Below are 25080 nucleotides of genomic sequence, written 5' to 3' on the forward strand. Positions count from 1 at the left end.
GAAATCAATCATGAATTCATCAATCGATGACGGCGAAAAAGTCCCCAAGCAGTGGGATCGGACAGTCTTCGAATGCGCCAGCGAAGGGATTCCAGCCTATGGTTAATTAGTCCCCGGGGCCCCGGGGCTTACCTCAGTTCCCTCAGCCATCATCCCCTGCAAAAGGCGGTCGATTTGGGCATCCACCGCCTGCAAGCCGATTAGGTTTAGCGTGTCAAAGATCTGGCAGAACATTTGGATCATGTGATAAGGTCTGAGAGCTGAATGTATGTGCCGCACATAAAGTTTCGTGAAGAAAACCAGCAATTCTAAGTTACATTTTCTCGACAACCAATTATCAAAAATTGGGCGACGATTTCTTCTAGATATTGAGGGCCTCTACCGGTTGGTGGTGGAAATGTCACAAATTTCTGAAAATAAAGGTCCCAAAGTAAACCCCTGGATATCTTGTCTCGAGGATCCGGTGAATCATTAGTTAAAGGGGTTGAGGAATTCGATCAGGAACGGGTTCATGGCATGCACCAAATGGAAAGCGAGGTTGGAAGCAAATTTGGCGAGTATAGCAATGGAAGGCACCCTATCAAGGATGCCAGCATGGATATCCGCAACCTCGTCTTCAATTCGGTGGAATAATTGGCTGTCGATGCCATGACCAGGGTGCATTCCGTTGCTATACTCACCAAATTCTGCTTTCAACTTCGCCTTCTCTCGGAGCCGTGGGAAAGGAAACAACACAGTACCAATATCCGCCGAAGCCTTTTCCGCGGCTCCAAAAAGTCCAAAAACGCACTTCTATCCCTCTACATGATATGGCTCACACAGACTTCAGCTGCAAATCCAGAAGTGCAAAAGGAAACAGCACAATGCGAATATCTGCCGAAGGATCCCAACATCAGCGGATTTGATCCCTTTCTTCGGTATCTTGTAGGGCAATTTGCTGAAGAACTTTGGCATGCGTGGAGGATGGGAAGCCGATGGGACGATCTGGAAAGAAATTTGCGAAAGTTCAGACTGCTGCTCGGCCGTGTAAAGAACTCGTCTTGGATCTTTTCAACCATGCCGTGAAAGGATGATCGTGCCATATTCTTGATGTAATGATTGATCTCCTCGTCGGTTGATACACGGTATATCAAGATCTGTATTGTCCTTCTCTGGAGAAAATTTCAGCAGCGAGTAGGATTGCTGAGATAGTTGAGATCCTTTGCAAAGGAGAAGGACGATAGAGATCTGGATATATCACCTGACGAGAACATGACACGATCATTGTTGAGAAGATCCAAGACGAGTTGTTTACATCGGCTGAGCAGACGGAGAACTTGGTCAGAGAGTAACCGAGAGAAGAGGTGGCCGAAAAACAAAAACTGTAATCGGGAAGAACTGATAACCCGGATTTTATGCCTAATCTCAAAAAGGGTGCATTATTACATCAGCCAGTTATCGCGAGTTATGCTCTCATGTGATCGCGTGGCGCGAAGGCAGTCGTCTATCGGGATTCAGTGCAGTTCACAATTTTATGGTGCTCACTTTTTTATAAGCTTAGTGTTGGCTGTATTGAACACAAAACGAACGTCTCAGTTCTATTGCGACCTCCACAGCATCCTTACAATCCTTCGTCGTCATGCTGCACATGAGTCTCGATCAATGCCACCGCATATGACAACATATACTTGAGATGAGCCTTTCTTTCCAATGCAAGGCATAGAGGCATTACTTTACATCCAAGCAGCAATTGATTTGGTTGGAACTATACCCAGTTTCCAAGAATGTCTTCCTCATCCGACTACCTCCACCCCCTAGACCACCCTGATGCACCGGACACCTCGGACTCGGATGACGACTTGGATCTGGAAGAACTTGACCCGCGCACAACATCACCCCAACAGCCTCGTGGGTCACACGATTATACTGGCCGCAATAAAGGTTATGGGCCGGGCATCGCGCTGCGGAACCTGCGCGTCGGGGCGGGAAGTCGATGGCGACGCAGTGCGTCTGGTCGTGCAGACTTGGAGGAGGATACCGATGCGCTGTTAGAGAACGGGGGTCGACAAGGCTTGCGCGGCTCACATGCGAGCTCTGGGGACTTGGAAGACGATGATGTACCGCTCCTGGATCGCAGAAGCTCGACTCGCCACTTCAAAGATGACACCTTCAAAAGAGGCAGCCGCTTTCGCTTCCCGGTGTTGAAAATTCCCGCTTTCTTACAGGGCAGTTCCATTCGACTCGGATCAAATGATATCGACCATACGAGTCAACCTCCCCGTGAAGTCCTTGTCGGGCAGTACCAGACGACTAAGTATCCGGCCAATGTGGTCTCGAACGCAAAATACACACCTTGGAGTTTCCTACCAAGAACTCTCTATAACGAATTCTCCTTCTTCTTCAACATTTATTTCTTGCTTGTGGCTCTGTCACAGGTCATTCCGGTGTTGCGAATTGGTTACATGTCGTCTTACATTGCGCCCTTGGCCTTTGTGGTTTCAATATCGCTGGGCAAAGAGGCACTCGATGACATTGGTCGGCGGCGGCGAGATGCTGAAGCCAATGCGGAGGAATTCTGCGTCGTCGCACTAGGAAGATCTAATGCGATGGAAGTTACAAAAAAGTCACGGGACTTGAAGGTTGGCGATGTGCTCAGAGTCCGCAAGAACCAACGTCTGCCAGCCGACGTGGTGATTCTGAAGAGCATATCAAATGACTCCACCTCGCCTCGTCATTCAGTGGCGGAAGATAATGCTCCAGAGGCATCTTCCGACTTGCTTGAATCAGGCCAGGGATCATCCGAATCTGCAACCAACGCCGCATCTGAGGCTGTTGATGCTGCTGGACCTTCGCCTGCAGGTGATACGTTCATTCGAACCGACCAATTGGACGGTGAAACTGACTGGAAGCTCCGCCTGCCCTCTGTGTTATCTCAATCGCTGTCCTTGAACGACTTTGGCCGCCTACAGATCACTGCTAGTGCTCCCGACAAGAGAGTGAATGAGTTTGTGGGGACCATTGGTCTGGGACCTCCCACCGGGTTCTATGATGCTCACGTTGATAAAACCTCGGGGTCTCTGAACAATGCAGAAACGCCTGTATCTGGGGAAACTCAATCCGCTCCCCTGACCATCGACAACACCGCCTGGGCCAATACTGTTCTTGCTTCTAATACCATCACCTACGCTGTCATCATCTACACAGGATCCCAAACTCGGGCTGCACTTTCGACTTCCGCTTCCCGCTCGAAGGTTGGCCTGTTGGAATGCGAAATCAACAACCTTACCAAAATTCTCTGTGCCCTCACGCTTACCCTTTCCATCGTTCTTGTCGGATTGGAAGGATTTGAGCCGACAAATGACAAGAAATGGTATGTCGCTATCATGATCTATCTCATTCTCTTTTCCACAATTATTCCCATGAGTCTTCGAGTCAATCTGGACATGGCCAAGTCGGTATACGGGCGATTCATCGAACGGGACAAAGACATTCCAGGGACGGTTGTGCGCACCAGCACAATTCCAGAAGATCTGGGACGGATCGAGTATCTGCTCTCAGATAAGACCGGAACCTTGACTCAGAACGAGATGGAGCTCAAAAAGATACACGTTGGTACCGTGTCATACGCCAATGAGGCAATGGAAGAGGTCGCCTCATTCATTCGTCAAGCGTTTGCGTCCGCGGGCGATACCTTACTCACCCCTTCGACTGCCTTTGGGACTCAAGCAGGCCATGCTACTGCTCCGCGGACAAGAAGAGAGATCGGTTCCCGCGTCCGGGACATTATCTTAGCGCTTGCTCTCTGCCACAATGTCACACCAACCACCGAGGAAGAAGATGGTCAGAAGGTGACGAGCTATCAAGCTTCGTCGCCCGATGAAATCGCTATCATTCGGTATACCGAAGAGGTCGGATTAAAGCTAGCGTATCGCGACAGACAAACCATCGCCCTGGAATCCACCGACTCCAAGCAGGTTGTGGTCCGCGTCCGCATCCTTGACATTTTTCCCTTTACGTCTGAAACGAAACGGATGGGTATCATCGTCCAGTTCCAGCACGATGAGAATACCCTTGATCTTGACAAAGACGATAGCGAAATTTGGTTCTACCAAAAGGGCGCAGACACCGTCATGACATCCATTGTGGCGGCGAATGACTGGCTGGATGAGGAAACTACGAATATGGCCCGAGAAGGATTGCGAACTCTCGTTGTCGGGCGCAAACGGATCTCCGCGCAACAATACCGGGCCTTCTCTGCCAAGTATAAAGAGGCATCCCTGTCTTTCCAGGGGCGAGATGCAGGAATGGCTAAGGTTGTGAGCCAGTATCTGGAGCAAGATCTAGATCTTTGTGGGGTGACTGGCGTTGAGGATCGGCTACAGCGCGACGTCAAACCGTCCCTTGAGCTTTTACGCAATGCCGGTGTCAAGATTTGGATGTTGACTGGTGATAAGGTGGAGACAGCGCGATGTGTCGCTATCTCTGCCAAATTGGTTTTCCGGGGCCAGTACATTCACACTGTCACCAAAGTCACAGACAAGTCGACTGCCCAAGAGGCCCTGGACTTTTTGCGCAACAAAACCGACTGCTGTCTGTTGATCGATGGCGAATCTTTGAACATGATGCTCGGGCAATTTAAAACAGCTTTCATCTCTGTCGCGGTCCTACTGCCCGCCGTGATTGCATGCCGATGCTCCCCAACCCAAAAAGCCGAGATCGCCGACCTGATTCGCCAACACACAAAGAAACGTGTCTGTTGCATCGGAGACGGTGGCAATGATGTCTCGATGATCCAGGCAGCCGACGTCGGCATTGGTATCGTGGGCAAAGAAGGCCGCCAGGCATCTCTCGCCGCCGATTTCAGCATCACTCAGTTCCATCATATCACCAAGCTACTAGTTTGGCATGGCCGCAACTCGTACAAGCGGTCTGCCAAACTGGCTCAATTTATCATGCATCGTGGCCTGATCATCAGTGTTTGCCAAACCATGTACAGCATTGCCAGCCATTTCGATCCCAAGGGCTTGTTCATCAACTGGCTCATGGTTGGCTACGCCACTGTCTACACGAACGCACCGGTATTCTCGCTCGCCTTTGACCGAGACGTCGATGAGCATCTCGCCAATCTTTACCCCGAGCTTTACAAAGAGTTGAAAGCAGGGAAGAGTTTGAGCTACCGCTCATTCTTCGGCTGGATTTTCATCTCTGTCTACCAGGGTGCAGTGATCCAAGGCCTCTCCCAGATATTGTTGGATACCATCACAGGGCCACGTCTGATCAGTCTTTCTTTCACTGCCCTTGTTCTCAATGAACTTGGCATGGTCGCTACCGCGGTCACAACCTGGCACCCGGTCATGATCTTTTGTCTGATTGGCACCCTGCTTGTATACGCAGGTAGTGTTCCCTTCCTAGGCGAGTACTTCGACCTCAGTTACGTCATCACTCTCGACTGGCTGTGGCGTGTGTTCGCTGTGTTAGCTGTGTCTCTGGTTCCTGTCTGGGCGGGTAAGATGATCAAACAATCGTGGCACCCACCAAGCTATCGGAAGGTCCGTGGATAGAGTTGGACTTGTTAGCATCTTGGCTATATGTTATCTAGACTCGTCTATTCTCTTTCATTTTCATACTACAGATCCAGTATTACGTGGCTTGCTATAGCTACTCTGGGCCCCTTGTACATCTCACCTGGCATTTGGCTACTTTCACAGTATGTATGTTCGGGCATTATATGACCCGTTCAGCTCAAGTCCATAACTGAGGCTTAATTCGAATGGTACCTAGCTACCTATTGTCGAAGATTCGAGATATGGTGCTCCTGTCAGCTCTAAGTAACCTAAATCGTGCGATGTGCTCGGCCGGCCGCGACACCTGTGACATGATTATTGATTGCATCATGATAGTCGAGAAGAATCAATTACGTCCCCATCACAACTGGTGTATTTCGAGCGTTTCATGAATGTCTTACGTCTATTCAAGGACCACCATGTACAGCAGGATAGTTGGAACATGGAACATGATGGTGGGTTAGTGAACCGATGCCAAGACATGGCCCATCCCGCGCATACCTAATCGATAAGCCAGCACGTGACCGTCTTATTCGGCAGGCGGTCAACGCCTATCGATTCTTTTTTTTTTCTTCGGGGTCAAACATCTGCTACACAGTACATAGACTCCAGGACCAACCACTGAACGGTTGCCAATTCCTTGCCTATCATGTCCGACGAAATTGTCTGGCAGGTTATCAACCAGCAATTCTGCTCTTACAAACTCAAGTGAGTATTCATTCCCTAACCGCTGGGTGTCCAGCCAGCAGATCCTTCGATCTTCAATTTGCATCGACAAAAACACGAACCTTCGACTAACCTTCACCCTTCGTTTAGAACTACAAAGGATCAAAATTTCTGTCGCAATGAATACAATGTCAGCGGTCTGTGCAATCGCCAGTCCTGCCCGCTCGCCAACTCACGTTATGCAACGGTTCGGACTGATCCCGAAACCGGCGTCATGTACCTGTATATGAAGACCGTCGAACGAGCCCACATGCCCAGCAAATGGTGGGAGCGTGTGCGCCTGTCATCAAACTACGCCAAGGCCCTCGAACAGGTCGACGAGCGCCTCATCTACTGGCCCAAATTCTTGACCCACAAGTGCAAGCAGCGTCTCACCCGCCTGACGCAGGTCAACATCCGCATGAAGAACATTGCTAAGGAGGACGAGCGTCTTGGAGAGAAGATTGTGCCCAAGCTGGCACCCAAGGTCCGTCGTCGTGAGGCGACTCGTGAGCGCAAGGCCGAGTCCGCGGCCAAGGTCGAGAGAGCCATTGAGCGTGAGCTTATCGAGCGTCTGCGCAGCGGTGCTTACGGTGATCGTCCACTCAACGTCGAGGAGAACATCTGGAAGAAGGTCCTTCGCGGACTTGAGCGGGCCGGTGATGGTCAGCGTGATGAGGATATGGATGATGGCGAGGAGATCGAAGAGGAGGAGGAAGAGGGTGTTGGTGAGGTCGAGTATGTCAGCGACCTTGATGAAGAGGAGGACCTCGAGGATATGGAAGACTGGCTGGGCGTCGACTCGGCAGACTCCAGCGACTACGATGAGGAATCCGATGAGGATGAGGATAGCGAGGATGACGAGTCTGCTAGCGAGAGTGAGACGAAGCCCAAGCCTAGTGCTAAGCGGAAGGCACCTGCTCCCCAGTCAAAGCCTCGCAAGAAGGGCCCTCGCATCGAGATCGAATACGAGACCGAAGGTGCCGGCAAGGACCAGGTCATGGCATGATTCTGTCGTTAGAGGATTTGGGAAAAGTTTACCTGATCTTGCATGGCGTTTGGGCTTTTCATTCTTTGTTTTATATTCTGTGCTAGTGATCGGGCATCATACCCTGCTATTGCATCCTATGATTTTATCTCCTCCAATCCATGTATATTTAATCTTCAATTGTACTGTGCATAAGTCATGGAATTGCTTCAAGACATTGATTGGACTAACTCCGTATGGTCCGTTGATGTGAAACACGTGATCACGTGGCAACCATCACCTAACGCCGTCTCTGCCTCAGACTCCTCAATTGCAACTTCCTTTGAACAACTTTACATCGCCTCAGGAGCCGGCTCTTCTGATAATACAACCATTAATAATATCACGATAGCATCATCTGCATCCCTCTCCAATCCTCCAATCCTACGTACCTTGCGTTGAGCTCCCCACGGTGAAAGCTCCAGCTCCACGCCAACCCCACTCCGCATTCGAGCTGCCATTCCGTAGACCGCATATTACAGAATCATATCACTCGACTGCAGCAAGATGACCTCGTACCTCTCATCGTTGACATCCTCCTCCGCCATCTCTACCCTGGGCTCCCGGCTCACCAACCTTCGCCGTGCCATTACCCTTGGCGACGAGGGTGATGACCCAGACAACGAAGATTGCTCCCACATTTCCAATGCTCTGCGGGCCTACTACTCCGAAAAGGGCCGTCCATTCCCACCATGGCTTCCACAGGACCCCAAGGGCCCATCTCCGACACCCACCCGCCAGATCGCGACTTCACAACTACCCAGCAACTACAGCCAAGGATCCTCCAGCTCCGGCCGTAGCGGTGGTCTGAGCGATCTCTGGGGTGATTCTCCCGCGTCTCAGTCGCCCAATACCCAGACTGCCAGTTTGCGGCGCGGACGTGGTGGTACAGCACCGCCGCTCGCTGCCGCCCACAGCGCTCCATCTGGTTCTGTGGCTTCGCCTGGTCCGAACATCACACTTTCTCAATCTCATTCGCCTGGCTCGGGCTCACCCCATCCAGCTGGAGCCCGGCCATTGCCTAGCCAGCGTTCTGGACCGCAGCAGGCCCCTCGTCCGAACCTGGATCGTGCTGGATCAGGTGGGGGTTCGGCTCAGGAGCGACTACGGGCCAGATTGCAGGGAGGAAGATCTCCTAGTCCCAATGTGGATGCCAGTGTTCGCAAGCCAGTTGGATACCCGGCAAGACGTTGAGAGTGAGAAGGTTTACATTTCATACAACAGCGTGGTGGAGAGCATGGCGTCGGGAGTTATCTGTTCTATGTCTGATGTACACACATTTTAGCGGCAGAGTCGATTCTCGTCAAGAAGAACAAGCGAACAAATGCTTGATTAGTGCACTTATTCTCTTACTATGTAGTAATTCTCATGTTCTAAGGACAATCTATGTACTCCCGTAGATCCATTCAATTGGATGTTCCCCCAAGGATACAGGGAAGTATGAACCTGAGTCTCTCTGCTCAAACTCAATCCACGGAATAGTATCTCACACTGAGTACATCAATACCAGTCTCAGACATACAATAACCGGGTAGGTGACCGGGTAGATCAAACCTCTTCCAACCCGAGTCAATGCGATAGCCAGGAATTGCTTGGCGCACGCCATGAAAGAGCCAATGACCATCTCGGCTTGCGCTGGGGAAAATCCCGCATTTCCCGACCCCGACGGGGCCCTCCCGTGTTTACCTTTTGCTTGGCCGTGAACCCCCGAAGACACTCGGAAGTTGGTTTCCTGTGTGTCCCCGCTAGTTAGGGACGTCCAATTGGCCGAAAAGACGCTTGCTGTGACGGAAACAGTCCGAAACTTGATGCCATCACACAAATCCCAAGGGCCAAGAAGTCAGGTACGTAGTATCATTTCTGGTTTCCCCGAGGTGTCGCCGATGTCTCGCAGTTCTCTCCACGGGGACCCCAGCCCGATTGCTTTGCAGGTCCTAGCGTTGTTCCATCAGCTCCCGGGTTTTGCTCGAATTCCGACACGCAGAGATGGGCTTTTAGTTCCTTAGCTGGTTTTTAGGTGGGGATCGTCGGGACAGTCTTCTGCCGGATCCAGCTCAGTCTACAACACATGTTGTAGGATGTAGTTGGCTGTTGGACATTACGGCTACACAAGCCGACAACATCAACGGGCAGCCGGGAATGTTCCAGAGCGACAAGGCCATGCTCTGAGGAAATACTGCCGATCTGAGGTCTGAGGGTGGATTCACGCATTGACTGTCTGGAACAGACAACATAAGCTTTAGTCATGGCACGCAATTCGCCCGAAGACCAGATGTGATTCTCAACCGGGCCGTGATATTGTCGTCTACATTCTTGATCCCTGTCATGCAGTGCGTCTCTGCATGCTTATCTGTTTTCGCCTCCCGGTGAGCCTGCGTCTTCGTTCTTCTTCTCAATCCAACTGATCTCCCCAGACTGGTTGGCCCCGGTTCCCCACCTCTCTCCACACACATGGGAAAGTACGGAGCGGTGCATACGGAGTACTGCATGTGAACTTAGTCTGGGCCACACGAGTCGACCAATTGTAGCAAATCTCCACGCGGGCCTTTTACTTTGTTTTTCACTTGACCCCACGCCGAGCTTGGGCGTCATGGCGAGAAATCGTTCTGATCGGCATCGGCAGTAGCCTCAAATAGCCCTGCATTTCCCCTCCTATACAGGTCGTGCCATCTCCTGCATCGTCTTTTTCCTCCTATCCTGGCAGAGGGTGAAGTGACACTTCGACCCCACCGTTATACTTCATACACATTAGTAAACCCTTTCACATATATCCCTTCAGAAGGAGTCTTGCTTATAATGGCCGACCTCAAAGACGTGGAGGCGCCGCAAAACCTTCACAATGAAGAGAAGGACGCCGTCGCCTTCGAGATGGATGATGTGGCAGACCAAAAGCTACAGAACGAGCGCGAAGCTGCCATGGACTTCGAATTGCAGCAGCTCGAAGAGCAGGTGCATGTTCTCCCCAAGTCCCGCTTCGAGATGACCTTGACCGACCCGGCGAAATTCACCTGGATCCTCGTTGCTTTTGCTTCCATGGGTGGTATGCTGTCTGGACTTGACCAGTCGCTCATCAGTGGTGCAAATTTATACCTACCTGTCGATCTGCACTTGACCTCAGCGGACAACAGTCTAGTCAACGCCGGCATGCCGCTCGGTGCCGTTGCCGGTGCTCTTCTCCTTTCTCCGGCGAATGAGTATCTCGGTCGTCGTATGGCGATCATTGTCTCTTGCATTTTGTACACTATTGGTGCCGCCCTGGAGGCAGGCGCCATCAACTTTGGAATGATCTTCACTGGTCGATTCATTCTCGGCGCCGGTGTCGGTTTGGAGGGTGGTACCGTTCCTGTCTATGTCGCGGAGTGTGGTACGTACCCAAGCACTCCTTTCCCTACCTTTCCCTATATTCACTAACCTTAACACCCCATAGTCCCCCGCAAGATCCGTGGTAACCTCGTCTCCCTCTACCAACTGAACATCGCCTTGGGTGAAGTCCTCGGCTACGCCGTAGCCGCAATGTTCGTCAGCGTGGAAGGAAACTGGCGGTACATTCTCGGCTCCTCACTCGTATTTTCAACCATCCTCTTCGTCGGAATGCTCTTCCTCCCCGAAAGCCCCCGCTTCCTCATGCACAAGGGCAAGGAGATCGAAGCGTACGCTGTGTGGAAGAAGATCCGCGGGTTCAACGACTTGGAAGCCAAAGATGAATTCCTTGGAATGCGACAGGCCGTCACAGCCGAGAGACAGGAGCAAGCGCAGACAAAGAAGTACCCATGGATGGACTTCTTCACTGTGCCACGCGCACGTCGCGCAATGGTGTACGCCAATATCATGATCTTCCTGGGACAATTCACTGGTGTTAACGCGGTGATGTACTACATGTCGACTCTGATGAAGGCAATAGGGTACGGCGACAAGGATGCCGTCTTCATGTCTCTTGTCGGTGGTGGATCGCTACTGATCGGCGCCATCCCGGCCGTGCTGTACATGGAGCGGTTTGGTCGTCGGTACTGGGCTAATGCAATGCTCCCCGGATTCTTCATCGGTCTTGTTCTTGTTGGTGCAGGATACACCATCGACGCAGATAAATATCCCTCAGCCGCACAAGGCGTATATCTCACTGGTATCATTCTGTACATGGGTTTCTTCGGTGCATACGCATGTCTGACCTGGGTCGTGCCGTCAGAGGTCTTCCCGACATACCTGCGTTCGTATGGTATGACGACCGCGGACGCCAACCTGTTCCTGTGCTCGTTCATTGTCACGTACAACTTCACCCAGATGATGGAGTCTATGCAGCGGATTGGACTGACGCTTGGTTTCTATGGTGGTATTGCTGCCCTTGGCTGGGTGTACCAAATCATCTTCATGCCGGAGACGAAGAACAAGTCGCTTGAGGAGATTGATGAGCTCTTTTCGCTTCCTACTGCTGTGATTGTCAAGCGGAATCTGAAGCAGACTGCACAGGTTATTCGGGACTTGTTGCATTTCCGCCTGGCAAAGGTGTTTTCTCCTGAGCCGTATGAAAAGGGACAGTAGGGAGTTGGTTCAAATTGAAGAGAGCATAGATTAGACAGCCTTTGTGTATGATATCATGTGATTATGAGTCTTTGATGCAGATGTCATAGGACTGCGTAAGATGTCAAACTCCACATCCCTCTTGCAACCCAGCTGGTATCATGTGGCCTTTCCTATAAGTATTGACTCTCCTCCTCTTTCCTTGATCTGTTTCTCTCTTCTTCATATATTTATATTTTCCTTTTGGTTATCCATCGTTCGCCTGTATAACCTCTATACGAATCATCAACAACAACAAAGCAGTTCAGCGTCAGAACGGTGCATGTGTTCGTCCTGGGAGCTAATGAGGAATCGTCGCCGATTACCTCGATAAACCACTTGTTCTGGGATATCATTAGACATGCGCTGCAGGTACATCTCGGATCCTTGGCGAACATCGCCGAAACAGCCATGTCATATCCTTCGTCCCCCTCACAGTGGGGATTAAATTATCCCGCCGATGTGAGGCTGTAATCGACCACGACCGTCCGAAAGCGCAAGAAGCAACAACATGCGCTGGAACAACCTGAAGACTCGTCAAGGGCCGTGCTCTCACTGACCGCTCACGCTTCGAGGAAGTAGTACGTTGGCATATCTCTATGCATTTTGCATCTCTCTTTGCTTTAAACATTCGACTAATTCGCTTTACTATAGACTCACAGCCAGATCTCCTACCATAGCCGACTTGAGCATAAGGGAGTCCATACCTTGATCGGTTGTCCAGCTTCCGTCGTTGGGGAGCTCAAGGTACCGTGGGTTGACGATCACATCCTGGAGGGTCAGGTCGAGCACGAGCTAAGAGAAAAATACTCGCCCAGCCAATTGAGTACATGCAAAAGCTAGGCTGTGTGTCCATATTTATCAGCAACTACAACGAGACGTTCTTCCCGAGACAGCTCGTCGATAACAAAGGCATATGGAGGGTCGAATATTCTCCCGTGGTCCAATCTACCACATACGCCAGGCACGCGACAAAACCCCCCGTTGTCTCCATCAGGTCAATATCCGCACTTCTGAACCAAAGGTCTCTCCCGAATACCATGAGACACAGAGGTACCTGATGGCTCCAAGCAGAGAGTATAGCCGTCAAGAAGGCGCGGCAGGCGGCTTTGGCTCTCTTTCATATCGTCACACGGTCATCATGTTCGAACGTCATACCATCGAAGACCCGGAGCAAATTTTTGCGGGACTGGAGCCATCATGTACCTCTGTGTCTCATGATATTCAGGAGAGACCTTTGGTCCAGAAGTGCGTGAGATGCGTACGGATATGGCAAAGATGGACGGCAAGATTACGGATACTCGCGTCGGAACTCATACGAGTTGCTCGCCACTGGCTTGAACATCCTGAGTCCACAATCTTGATCTGCCTGCTTGTCAAATTGAGCGCTGATAAAAACGCCATTACGCTCTCAGTCTGGCGGCCAGCTGAGCATCATGAGTCTAGCCAGCAGCTTCGATTCCAACGTGTTCACGCAACCATGACTGAGTCGGTGAAAATCATGCAGGGTTGCGGATACTCGCATCACGCTGCCAAAGAGAGACCATGTGAATCTCCGGCAAAGGGCCATATCCATGTGGCGTCCGAGATGCGTTCGGCAAAGACGCCGACGAAGAGGAACAAATCCATCCAATCAGTCACTGACCAAGGATATGTCTGGGCATGATTCTACGGTGGTGTTGTTCATTCGATACAACGGAGTATCGGGGTACCAGTAACATAACTCCAGAGAATTAGACTTGATCCAATGCCACTTGCTAGTTGCGTTCTGCCCAAGTCCACCGCCACCTCAGAGGCAATCTCAAGCCACAGCAGCGTGAGATTCTCCATCATGTTTGATACAAACCTTGGAAAGCAACACCGCCGATGTTCCCTGTACTCTATTAAATCTATTTTATGGTCTTATACCGGAAAATGTGACTAGACTCGGTATTATGAGGCGATTGATTGAGAACCTTAAGAATAGTAACGTTACGACAGGGACTGGACTTGCAAAGGATGTACATTCGTGCAGCTATAGAACATGTAGTGGGTATACTAACTCTACTTCATCAGCAAATCAACAGCCCAAGGAACACTGAGTCCACGCAGATCCCCGTAATGTTGTCCAACACCCAGGAAAACAATAGGAATACCCGTAGCATGCACCATGCTAACCAAAGTTCCCACCATGTCGCCAACAGTGTCACATTTACTGATGATGAAACCGTCCAAGTTCCGGCCGGTGCCAAAGGCTTGGTTGAAGTTACGGGCCTGCATGACACTGTCTGTGCCAACCAGAGCCTCACCAACCATGAAGATCTTGTCTGGGTTAGCAAACTTGGCGAACTTCTCCAGTGAAGACATCAGCCGCTGGTCGTTGTGGCGGCGGCCGGCAGTGTCGATCAAGACAACATCGAACTTGTTAGCCGCGGCGTAGTCAACAGCATCCTTGGCGACGTTGGCTGCATCCTTGCCGTAGCCCTTCTGGTAAATCTCCACGTCGCCTGCATTCTCACGAACGCTCAATTCCTTCAATCGATCAGCGTGCACGCGGAGTTGCTCCACGGCACCGGAACGGAAAGTATCGCAGGCGGCAATGAGAACACGGTACTTGTTCTGCAGCAAAAAGTAGCAGATCTTGCTCAGATTGGTCGACTTTCCGACACCGTTGACACCGACGATAGACATGACATATGGGCGAGGCGTCTGCTGGTTGGTAGTAGGAGAGACCACAGCGTTGATCTCGCGCAACAGATCCAAAGAGGAAGTCGGCGTGAGAATCTTGCGCAGCGAGGATTCCATGGCCACACGCAAAGCAGCGTCAATACTCTGGAAGTTGCCGGTTTTCTTTCCAACCAGCTCACGCTGGACTCCTTCGCAGAGACGGACAGCAGCCTCGCGGGCCACGTTCTTCTTCAACAGGTGTTCTTCCATCGCCTTGAGAGGCTTCTGAAGATCGGATTCGGTCAGAACCTTGCCACCAACAACGTTGCGGAAGAAGCCACCAATGGCGTTGAATCCAGACCCAACAACACCAGACGAGGCAGTACTCTTGGACTTCTCCGCATCAGCATGGTCCAAGATTGACTGAACTTCCTCGCCTAGCTCCTTGAGCACAAACTCGCCCTTGCCGGTTCGGCGACCCCAATCCTCCGCAGAGACCGCCTCGACTGCCGGTACGGCCGCATCACCCTCTGCGGGGGCAGAATAGTCGAGTATCTCTCCGTCATCCTCATCTGCCATCCCACTAGCATCCCATTTGCGCATTTTCTTGGCGGGAGTCTTAACGGGCTTCCCCTTCCGGGCCTCATCACCGGATGATGCGTTGGCGCTCGAATTAGCAGCCTTGCGGGCACGGCGGGAACCGCGACCTCCCGGTCCGGCTTTCGCAGTCAGAAGATGGCCTTGGGGAGTGGAAGTTCTAGAAATATCTGGTGTAGATGGTGGCGTACCCTCGTCCGAGGTCGCCCCGCCTAGCGCAGCTCTTGGCTGCGCTTTGGAATTGTCAGCACGCGCTTGAGATTTGGGGTACAGACATCCATACCTTTCACCAGGCCAGGCGCCGATGGCGGTGGAGGGCCTCCATTGTCCGATGAAACAAGTGGGTCTTTCTTCTCGCCCGTCTCTGGCACATATTCCTCCACAAAACTACCACGGCTGTCCTCAAGCTCCCGAACTTGTTGCTCAAAGTATTGGTCAAACCGATAGGTCTGAATTCTCGCGCGATTCCCCCGAACCTGGTCCTTGTAAAGGTCGATGAAGATCGTCGAAATATTCTCGAGAAGTTTGTCGATCCAGCCAAGGTGTAGCAGCGATTGGTAGACGGCCTGTTTAAAGCAAGTGTTAGTGGGAAGCATCGAGGCTCATGCGACAAGACGTACCACGAAGATCAAATCGAACTCCTTAACTCTCTTCCACTTCAGTGTGTATTTCTCTTTCTTGTAAGCCGGTGAGACTCCAGCTGCCGGACTCTGGGGCACCACTTTCTCCTCAATAAAGACATCGTTGATGAGGCTGTTGATGATATGTGCGCCCACTGGAGCGTAGGACTTGGACCAGAGCACGACGCCCGAGGCTGTCAAGATTTCAAACGCTTCCAACATTCTGAGTCCAGCGATGTGGTATGTGGAGAAGCAGAATGGTTACGGGGTGTGTCTTGGTGGCGGAACGGGCGAAGTCGAGAGCTCGGAAGCGGGACCGGATCTTCAGCCACGTATAAACACTCTTAGCAACTTCACCTCACGCTCTATCGACCTTGCTTCTTCCAACCACGTCACAATCAGGCCGACACCTTCGCCACTGAATCTCACGCTGCTTAGCCTTCTACTTTCCTTCGTCAATTAGGTTTGCATTATGTATCGGGGCTCTTTCGCTCCGCCGCCCGCGCAATCGCCGCCCCTTCACCACCCCGTCCCACAACATGTCTCAACAGTGCCCATGATGCGCTCACCTCCACCACCATCTCAGCAGACTCCAAGTGGTGGATATGGTGGTAATCCATATCAGCCGTCGCCGGCTCAGGGCGGAGGCTATGCTCCTGGATTTGGAGGGTTCATGAATGAACCCACCGCGCAGATGGGCTTTCAGGTCGGCAAGAGTGCAATGGCGGCTGGTCAAGAGTACATGGAAAGCAACGTATGAAGTCTCGGAGCAAATTGATTTTGAAGCTTGTATCTGACCCAATTCACAGTTTAATCGCTATGTTTCTATACCAGCTCTCAAACACTACTTCAACGTCTCCAACTCCTACGTTCTGAACAAGTTGCTGCTTGTTCTCTTTCCCTGGCGGCACAAACCCTGGTCTCGACAGCAGGCCCGAATGGCATCATCTACCCCCGGACCGAGTGGCCAGATTATGCAGCAGCAATATTCATCCATGTTCCTGCCTCCTCGTGACGATCTGAACTCCCCCGACATGTATATCCCCGTTATGGCTCTGGTCACATACATCCTGCTCTCTGTCTTATTGGCTGGATTCCGAGGTGATTTCCACCCGGAGCTTTTGGGATCGATCACTACCACGGCCATTGCGGTGATTGCTTTCGAAATTCTGTGCCTGAAGCTGGCTACCTACATCCTGAGCATCAACAACGACTCGCAGTTGCTGGACCTGGTGGCCTACTCGGGCTACAAGTTTGTCGGGATCATTGTCACTATGGTGGCATCCGAGATCTTCAACCCCGGACAAGGAACCCGGGGTTGGGTTGGCTGGACCGTGTTTGTGTACACCTTTTTGGCGAATGCATTCTTCCTGGTGAGTGGCCCATCATTCTGGTTCATATGTGAAGCGCATTCCGCAGTTGCTAATCCTTGTAACTCTAGCTTCGCTCTTTGAAATATGTGTTGCTTCCCGATTCCACCGACTCCGCCATGCATGCCGGCTCAATGCAGGCTGTAGCTCGATCGCAGCGCAACCGACGCGGTCAGTTCTTGTTCGTGTACTCTTACGCCGTCCAGTTCATTTTCATGTGGGTGCTCAGTCGTGAGGGACCCTCATCTGCGGCATCTGCCGGATCTGCGTCGTCATAGTCGGGTATGGGGAAGGGGACGAAGTTATTTCTCTTGCTCTCTGGGTGATATAAATGGTGGAAGGCATAGCATGCAACAAGTGAATGGCTTGATCTGGGTCTTTGGGTATTGCGCCGAGGTAACGATATAGCACGACTTATTGTAATCAAAATTATTTGCATCTGTAACGAGCTGTGGTGGAGCATGATACCAAAAGCTTAACTACATCCGAGATGAATACTACAGCTTCAAGCCACTACGAGATGACAGAGGGTCTTTGTAAGTATATTAATTGCATTGTCTATTCGGGACAGCGAGCTGTCAATCTGATATAAGAGATCCTAGATTCTTTAGAAGGTTAGCGACTAGTCACAACCAACATGTCAAGCAATGATGTGCATGATAAAAGTCCTCAGAGATCTTGGTAGTTATGGTAATATCATAGCAGAAGCTCAATTACTATCTAGGCGTGATAAAGTTTCTTAATCATCGGACGGGGGGATTGTGCTGATAGTATGAACGTACCCTGTGGAGGATGAAGAGCTGAACAGCTGTCGGGAATGATGTGATGTAGTCCTATAATCTTCAATGCAGTTAGCACGATGTCTCTCAAGAAATTCATAGCATGTAATGAGAGTGGAATAATCCATATCAGAATATGTAAGAAATTGAATATCATACGACAATGCTGTATAGAGAACCCCGGCGAGGGCCTCACAGACATTGCGTCAATCGCAAATTACCGCATCATATGAGGACGAGGAGAATCGGAAGAGGAGGGTATGAGCTTACCATCAGTAACTGTTAGCCATGAGCAGATGGCGGTTGAACAAGAAGCAGACTCGTCATTAAAGTCTTTTGCAAAGCTGAAGAGCTTGGAGAGATCAACAAAGTCTCCAGCGAAAAAAAAGGCGATAAAAGCACGGCTACGGAAAATGGTTGTTGCGGGTGCTGAGGTAAGCACGAGCCCTAGACCTGCGGTTGGCCGGTTAAGCGAGAATATTGCGAGTGTGGGCACATCCGAATTTCGAGACAACTCTTGGACAATTGAACTCTTTCGACAACCCCTTCTCGACTTATACCCCCTGTCGACCGTGAGTGTGCCAACTACAAAACTACGAGATTCGCGACGCTGAATTTTCTTCTCCCCAGAATTTCGCCATGGCCGATATCGATGTCAAGGTCGCTTCGTGGAAGCTGGTCGAGGTTGGCCGCCTAGTGCTGATCCGCAGCGGCCCCTACGAAGGCAAGCTCGCTGCCATCGTTGAGATCGTGGACCACCGCCGTGTATGTGGAATCGCCTTTATACGAAAATCGTGATATTCTTGGAGAAATCGGATTTTCGGAGATCCAAAATCGGAACAATTTATTGACTTGCGGTTTCTGTTCAGGTCCTGGTCGACGGTCCCTCCACCGAGGAGAAGAAGATTGTGCCCCGTCACGTTCTCCCTCTCGCCCACGCCACCCTCACTCACTTCACCATTCCCCAGCTTCCCCGTGCTGCCGGTACCGGTCCCGTGAAGAAGCTCTGGGCTAAGAACGAGATTGACGGCAAGTGGGCCAAGAGCTCTTTCGCTCAGCGCACCGACCGTGCCGAGCGCCGCAAGAACCTTTCCGACTTCGAGCGCTTCAAGGTTCTGCGCCTCCGCAAGCAGGTACGTGATGGAGATGGGGTTGTTTGCTGGCAGATGCGCCTAGGCCCCGACCGGATAATCTGGGAATTTGCGAATCGACAACTAACATAAACTGCAGGCTCGCTACGAGGTCCAGAAGTCTCACGCTAAGGTCCGCGCCTCTGCCAAGGCATAGATGATTACGAGGTTTCGGTGCATGGGTTGAAGGAGGTGTCCTGGAAGGGTTTCCATTGCCGGTATTCTCCTGGCAAAATTCGCTGTATACCATTATCAAATGAACAGCAAAAATGATTCAAAATCCTTGATATCCCGGCAAAGGGGCCTTTTTGTCATTGGTTTTTCTTTTACCTCCAGTTTCTGGACTTCTTTTTTTCCCAATTTACGGGCAGATCTGGCTCTACAAAAGAATAGAATGAGCAGATGCGTAAATAATGACTTGGTCTTGTATTGTAATTTTGTATAGTTATTTGTAGTTCTCGTAGTTCTCGATCTATAAATGACCGTAAGTTCAGGTATTGGTGATGTAGTTCCATAGGGCAATGTGTGGCAGGCCGAGTCTGGGGTGGGCAACTCGCTAATGATTTTCGGGTCCGGTCTACGCACAGCTACACACCTTCAACTTCATCAAAATCCTTCCCCATTCACCACAGCTTGATATCTACCTCTCAGGTATGTAGATTTATTTACTCGATCGAATTCTCGTCATTTCAACATGAAAATTTCGCCCTTTCCCGAATGTTGTGCGATTCGTGGGGGGAAAATTGACCCGACTCTCCCACTTTGCCCGCTCACCTTCAACAATCTCACGCCATTGCGAACAGTCAAATAATTAAAAGCTCTTTTCTGATCATCTTCCAGGCCCCTTATAACCGCAAAAATGGCTGATCCCCGTGTTGAAGAAATTGTCGATGATGAGGTCCCCAAGACCGTTGAGGAGAGCTCTGATGAGTCTGGCTCCGAGGCTGGCGATGAGCCCAACATTCCCGCCGGTGCCGCCGTCGCTATCCACTCCCGTGGTGAGAAGAAGGCTCGCAAGGCCATTGGCAAGCTCGGTCTGAAGCTCGTCCCTGGCATCACTCGCGTCACCCTCCGCCGCCCCAAGAACGTATGTGTTCCCGCGACCGTGAAGATTTCTACCCCGCTAAGTGCAACTTGGTCGATATCATCAACTGCAACGACCATCGCTACGATGTATCAAATTAGGTTATTTGATATGAAGATGCTAATTGTTGTTTTTCCAGATCCTCTTCGTTGTTAACCAGCCCGAGGTCTACCGTTCCCCCAACAGCAACTGCTGGATGTATGTGGGACCAATTTCAGTCATGGCATATGAAGGACATTAACTGACACCTCTTTAGCATCTTCGGTGAGGCCAAGATTGAGGACCTGAACTCCCAGGCCCAGGCTTCCGCCGCTCAGCAGCTCGCTGCCTCCGAGGCCGCCGGTGACCACGCCGGTCACGACCACGAGGAGGTTCTCGGCAAGGGCAAGGCCCCCGAGACCGAGGATAAGAAGGAGGACGAGGAGGATGATGGTGAGGAGGTTGACGAGTCTGGCCTCGAGTCCAAGGATGTCGAGTTGGTCATGGCACAAGCAAACGTCTCCCGCAAGAAGGCCGTCAAGGCTCTCCGGGAGAACGACAACGATATTGTCAACTCCATCATGGCTCTCAGCATATAACGAATGACCGGAAGTAAGGTTCTATGAGGGACTTGGGTCGCGACGCTAGACGAAGATTCTGGCGTATTGTTGCCTATAGTGTACACAATTCAGCCCAAAAAAACTATTGAACCACGATTGAGTCAATTTACATTTCCATATACATAATACTTATGACCAGTAGCTTTATGTATTTTTCCCCTTAATTTATTGCATATTTTCATTAAATGACAGCGACTCTACAACCTGTGTACTGTGTATGCATGTACGGTGGATTCCGGAATAGTCATCACGTGACACGAACAACCAAACCTTGCCCGGGTCGCTCCTCGTTCGGCACCTCCCTGCACATTGAATTCCCCTCTCCTCTCCCCACCCCCAACCTCTATCATACCCGTCACAATGGCTGCTGTATGTTCCGCTCCTGCCCACCGACATGGCCAAACCCTGTCACCCCATCTGGATGACACCCGCTAACCCCGTTCACCCGAAAACAGCGCAGCGCCGCTCTCAAGATCGACTGGGCCAAGGTGTCGACCTCGCTCGGCCTCCGCGGTCAGACCGCCGCCTCCCTCCAATCCTTCAAGAAGCGCAACGATGAGGCTCGTCGCAAGGTCACCGTTCTCTCTGAGCAGCCCCAGACCGTCGACTTCAGCCACTACCGCGGCATCCTGAAGAACCAGGCCATCGTCGACGAGATCGAGAACCACTTCAAGAACTTCAAGCCCGCTTCCTACGATGTCAGCCGCCAGCTGAAGGCTATCGATGCCTTCGAGGCCCAGGCTGTCCAGAACGCCGAGGCTACCAAGGGCAAGGTTGAGGCCGAGCTGCAGAACCTGCAGAAGACCCTCGAGAACATTGAGACCGCTCGTCCCTTCGAGGATCTCACTGTTGTACGTATTTCTTGCTGGGGATGGTATCGGAGGATTGTTTCTGACAGTCATTCTTTTTTAGGACGAGGTTGCCGCTGCCCAGCCCGAGATCGACGAGAAGACTGCTTCCCTCGTCTCCAAGGGCAAGTGGATGCCCCCTGGCTACAAGGTATGTGTTGACTGTGCTGAGCATTTCTGTGTCCGTGGTTCGGGTGCTAATATGTTCTATAGGAGCGCTTCGGCGATCTGTCCGCCGTTTAAGCGTGGACTCTTGTGGCCTACAATCCGCCTTGTTATCCCTCGCTCAATCACACTACGTGATCATTTCTCTTGGTTCCCAGAAGATAGCTATCCAGCCGATATATGATCAAATACCTCCGATAGTTTGGTGGGCGGGGGTGTGTATAGAAACAATACATCTTCCGTTTCTGCGTTCATCAATATCTCTACCGTAGAGCTATTGTCTGGACTGTATGACTCTTCAATGGTCGTAGAATGTATAAGCAATGGGCTATAGTTCGGGCATCATATCATGATCAACATAGTCTAACACCTGAACACCTGTGATATGCGGGCAGGATGCAACCTACCTGAGCTTCTCCGGACCGGTGGATCAAGCCGGGATATATATCTGACGTGCCCAAGTCGCTCTGAGCACCCTTTGAAGGTTTGATATTCCAACCTTCCAGACTATTTAACGGCAACATATTCCAGTCAGTCATCGGTACCTAATAGCCCAGAAGACTGAGCCACGTACATAATACCGCTGAAGCGGAACTTCCCAATGCAGCTGGCCATGCCAAGACACGCAACTAACCTCAGTCTAGTTACTCAGTGCCCACTTCACCAAGTTACCCCTCCAACACGGTGTCGGGCCTCGACTCTCTTTCAATTGCCTTGATTGGAGATTGCATTGGAGACGCTAGCAATTGAAAATACGCTCCTGATACGTCACCCAAGCCCACAAGGACAACGGTATGAGAAGACTGCAGTCGATACCCTATGGACCGAGTTTCCATTGAGATGAACCATATCGTCTCGACAGAGCTCCCTCTTCTACAAGCATCAGCACCCCGCTTGATCTACCAGAGTCCATCTTCTTCTTACGAAGTCATAACAGTCCTGGAGAAGGTACCTCTGAACTGCACTGTTGCAAATGGGCCCAGGCCCATCCGATCCGTTGGCCGACCCCTCGCGCCTGGAGTCCCTGCCCGTGGAAATCTTGCAGTTGATCTTTCTCCATAGCCTGGAAGTCAACCTCCCGCGTGCTTCACCACTTCTCAGCCGTGCACTGTCCACGCCATTGATCTATACCTGGCTCATTCGGCTAGCCTTCAGCAGTCCCAATCCGGGCTCTCGAGAGGGCTTCTTTACCCCAGACTTCTTACCTCATCCCTTGGACTTCTGGGCTTTGTCTTGGGAAGAGCGCCAACATTTACAGACGACGTTACTGGAATGTCGGTGGTTCACGCTTCCTCTACTTCGAAAATGTCAACGGGAGTACGTTGTCCACGCTATCCGGCGAAAATGCGCCGATCTGGTTTTTCAGGAGGATGACAAAGCGGTGCTGGAGAACCTGGACTCGTACTTCGAGAATCTGGATGCCTGTGATAAGGCTCTATTCGGCCGGCGCAGAAAAGGGGATCTAGTCATCCCCGCACGTCTGGTGGATGAAGCGCAGGCCTCGTCCCGAACCGTCGACCGCAAAGTTGCAATCTGGTTCCACTTTGGCGCAGTCCAGATCCGTGAACCGAATGAGGTCTACTATGAGAATGATCTTTTCCGTCTGCCGTGCTCTGGGGGGATCAGACCTGGGCGCATTCCAGATAAGGTTCTGCGCGCGCCGTGGTCAGATGAACAGTTTGAGTTTTTGCAGCTGCTCGCTGCTGATTTCTACCTCGACGAGGACGAAGCTAGCGCGGAGCGTTCCTCGGAGATCACATCTCGTCTTATCCGCAAGCGTATGATTGAGCCTTTCCGTCGGCTGTTGCGTATCTATTGCCGCGCAGCGAATTGTCGTGTCCTTGCTCGCTGGCCGTTACGGCCTCTACATTATACCCTTATTCAACGGTATGGGAGCGGAGCTGACGATCCGTTTCTGAATTTCATCTTCGATGAGCGCTGGGGCGATATCCCTACCGACTGTGCTGAGGAGTTAATTTATTACGTGGAGCTTACAGATGGGCGACAACGTTCTCGGCCATAGCCTTCTAAATTCATGATCATACTACAGTATTTAGCATGTCTTAGATATCGATCTACAAAATGAAAAGCCAGAAGAAGAATGTCGTAACCCATATTTTGATTAACAATAGTTTGTTTCATCACAACCGATAACAATGCGCCTCGGGGGGTATGTACTCCGAACAGAAACAGAAAAGCAAAAGACAATCCGCGCTGGCATCACAATCGTAGAATCCCATAACCAGCCATGTTATCCCTCATTCATTCATTCATTGAACTGGCGATCGCGTGTGTAGACACGGCTTGGTTGTGCCGTCTGCTATCAGACGGCTGATCGACGACCTCTTCTGCGTTTTCCACAGTAGCCGCAGGTCAAGCAGGAGATGACCACATCGATGACAGTGACAACGCCGCTGATGATGGCGTGGCAGACGGAGCCGATGGCATTGACGATGCCCATGAGGCAGCTGCCGATTGCGCGGAAGACGCTTTGGATCTAGAAGTATGTTAGCGGGGTTGCTCATGTTGTATGGGGTGTGTGGGGATTGCGTACGCAAGAGACGACGGCACCCATGTTGAATCTTGTGGATTTGGATTTGAGGTATGATTTATTTTGGTTTGGTGGAATAAGTAGCTTCGGTACTGGAGGTAGCGTGTGTGTGAACTGTTGGATCACTGAAAGGGTGCATAGTGAAGAAGAGTAGTTGGGTACGAAGGTGGTTTAAATAAGTAAAATGGGAAATGACGACTGAGATTGGTCTGGAAATTTCTGGTTAGATACGTAAGTGGTGTTATCGAAAGAGGTGATGATAGACTGGGTAACTGCGTTTGTGTAGAGGTAAAGCAGAGATCACGAGGAAGGAACGTTTGAAAGCAAGAAAACGCCAGTGACGTCGTGTTGGGAAGCTATGACACAGAAAATTCAGCCCTGGGGAGGAAGGAACCTTGGAAGTTGCTATCGAAAGACATGTGGTGTCATCAAGGCCAGGACCAGGTTCCTTGATTTTACAAGGCACAGACTCAGATTTTACACAGTACTGCAATAAGAGCCTGGTGGGGATTTTCTATTTTAAATCGATCGCTGAGTATGAAACACGGTTAAGTATTTTAGGAAATTTGACTTGTTTCCATGTTGTCTCCAGGGATGCCATTTAATTCTTCTTCATGCCTTTTTCCTTCTTCAACTTGTCATTATGCATGACATCATTTGATATGAGACTAACCCCAATCCGGTGATAGAGCGGGCAACAGTCACGTGGTGCCATGTGATCCCTTGCACCGCCAAGCCAGCAAGCCCTAAAGCGTCGGTCTCTTTTCCGCCAATCAGACGGTGGAACGTTCTATCGATAAACTTCGATAACTCGAACTTCGACGACTTTGACACCCTTGATACTCGCTCGCCAGCTGCAATT

The 25080-nt window shown here is 51.0% G+C and overlaps 12 protein-coding genes across 12 annotated transcripts; 9 read left to right on the forward strand and 3 right to left on the reverse strand.

Moving 5' to 3' along the window:
• Nucleotides 1-471: 471 nt before the first annotated feature.
• Nucleotides 472-663, reverse strand: N7515_004216 (uncharacterized protein; the record flags this gene model as incomplete). Its single annotated transcript, XM_056664960.1, has 1 exon — nucleotides 472-663. The coding sequence occupies one exon, from the start codon at nucleotides 661-663 to the stop codon at nucleotides 472-474; it is 192 nt and encodes a 63-aa protein (XP_056524017.1).
• A 1100-nt stretch (nucleotides 664-1763) lies between these two features.
• On the forward strand, nucleotides 1764-5540 carry N7515_004217 (aminophospholipid-translocating P4-type ATPase NEO1; the record flags this gene model as incomplete). The annotated part of the gene is made up of 1 exon (XM_056664961.1): nucleotides 1764-5540. One exon carries the CDS (start codon nucleotides 1764-1766, stop codon nucleotides 5538-5540), a length of 3777 nt encoding a protein of 1258 aa, XP_056524018.1.
• Nucleotides 5541-6192: 652 nt separating this feature from the next.
• N7515_004218 (ribosome biosynthesis protein MAK16) lies at nucleotides 6193-7257 on the forward strand (the record flags this gene model as incomplete). Its single annotated transcript, XM_056664962.1, has 2 exons — nucleotides 6193-6251; nucleotides 6360-7257. The coding sequence occupies 2 exons, from the start codon at nucleotides 6193-6195 to the stop codon at nucleotides 7255-7257; spliced, it is 957 nt and encodes a 318-aa protein (XP_056524019.1).
• Nucleotides 7258-7782: 525 nt separating this feature from the next.
• N7515_004219 (uncharacterized protein) lies at nucleotides 7783-8469 on the forward strand (the record flags this gene model as incomplete). The annotated part of the gene is made up of 1 exon (XM_056664963.1): nucleotides 7783-8469. The coding sequence occupies one exon, from the start codon at nucleotides 7783-7785 to the stop codon at nucleotides 8467-8469; it is 687 nt and encodes a 228-aa protein (XP_056524020.1).
• Nucleotides 8470-10071: 1602 nt separating this feature from the next.
• On the forward strand, nucleotides 10072-11811 carry N7515_004220 (putative MFS sugar transporter; the record flags this gene model as incomplete). The annotated part of the gene is made up of 2 exons (XM_056664964.1): nucleotides 10072-10639; nucleotides 10703-11811. The coding sequence occupies 2 exons, from the start codon at nucleotides 10072-10074 to the stop codon at nucleotides 11809-11811; spliced, it is 1677 nt and encodes a 558-aa protein (XP_056524021.1).
• A 2061-nt stretch (nucleotides 11812-13872) lies between these two features.
• On the reverse strand, nucleotides 13873-15914 carry N7515_004221 (signal recognition particle receptor subunit alpha; the record flags this gene model as incomplete). Its single annotated transcript, XM_056664965.1, has 3 exons — nucleotides 13873-15305; nucleotides 15356-15638; nucleotides 15693-15914. The coding sequence occupies 3 exons, from the start codon at nucleotides 15912-15914 to the stop codon at nucleotides 13873-13875; spliced, it is 1938 nt and encodes a 645-aa protein (XP_056524022.1).
• A 250-nt stretch (nucleotides 15915-16164) lies between these two features.
• N7515_004222 (protein transporter YIF1) lies at nucleotides 16165-17340 on the forward strand (the record flags this gene model as incomplete). Its single annotated transcript, XM_056664966.1, has 3 exons — nucleotides 16165-16446; nucleotides 16502-17065; nucleotides 17134-17340. 3 exons carry the CDS (start codon nucleotides 16165-16167, stop codon nucleotides 17338-17340), a joined length of 1053 nt encoding a protein of 350 aa, XP_056524023.1.
• A 914-nt stretch (nucleotides 17341-18254) lies between these two features.
• On the forward strand, nucleotides 18255-19128 carry N7515_004223 (60S ribosomal eL14 domain-containing protein; the record flags this gene model as incomplete). Its single annotated transcript, XM_056664967.1, has 4 exons — nucleotides 18255-18413; nucleotides 18472-18606; nucleotides 18711-18974; nucleotides 19072-19128. 4 exons carry the CDS (start codon nucleotides 18255-18257, stop codon nucleotides 19126-19128), a joined length of 615 nt encoding a protein of 204 aa, XP_056524024.1.
• Nucleotides 19129-19830: 702 nt separating this feature from the next.
• N7515_004224 (nascent polypeptide-associated complex subunit alpha) lies at nucleotides 19831-20633 on the forward strand (the record flags this gene model as incomplete). The annotated part of the gene is made up of 3 exons (XM_056664968.1): nucleotides 19831-20058; nucleotides 20195-20253; nucleotides 20312-20633. 3 exons carry the CDS (start codon nucleotides 19831-19833, stop codon nucleotides 20631-20633), a joined length of 609 nt encoding a protein of 202 aa, XP_056524025.1.
• A 381-nt stretch (nucleotides 20634-21014) lies between these two features.
• N7515_004225 (F1F0 ATP synthase subunit d) lies at nucleotides 21015-21745 on the forward strand (the record flags this gene model as incomplete). Its single annotated transcript, XM_056664969.1, has 4 exons — nucleotides 21015-21023; nucleotides 21110-21505; nucleotides 21567-21653; nucleotides 21716-21745. 4 exons carry the CDS (start codon nucleotides 21015-21017, stop codon nucleotides 21743-21745), a joined length of 522 nt encoding a protein of 173 aa, XP_056524026.1.
• Nucleotides 21746-22640: 895 nt separating this feature from the next.
• Nucleotides 22641-23690, forward strand: N7515_004226 (uncharacterized protein; the record flags this gene model as incomplete). Its single annotated transcript, XM_056664970.1, has 1 exon — nucleotides 22641-23690. The coding sequence occupies one exon, from the start codon at nucleotides 22641-22643 to the stop codon at nucleotides 23688-23690; it is 1050 nt and encodes a 349-aa protein (XP_056524027.1).
• Nucleotides 23691-23990: 300 nt separating this feature from the next.
• Nucleotides 23991-24242, reverse strand: N7515_004227 (uncharacterized protein; the record flags this gene model as incomplete). Its single annotated transcript, XM_056664971.1, has 2 exons — nucleotides 23991-24164; nucleotides 24222-24242. The coding sequence occupies 2 exons, from the start codon at nucleotides 24240-24242 to the stop codon at nucleotides 23991-23993; spliced, it is 195 nt and encodes a 64-aa protein (XP_056524028.1).
• Between the last annotated feature and the right edge of the window lie 838 nt (nucleotides 24243-25080).

Source organism: Penicillium bovifimosum (assembly GCF_028826915.1).
Source record: "Penicillium bovifimosum strain IBT 22155 chromosome Unknown utg000003l_segment0_segment0, whole genome shotgun sequence".
Lineage (NCBI taxonomy): Eukaryota > Fungi > Ascomycota > Eurotiomycetes > Eurotiales > Aspergillaceae > Penicillium > Penicillium bovifimosum.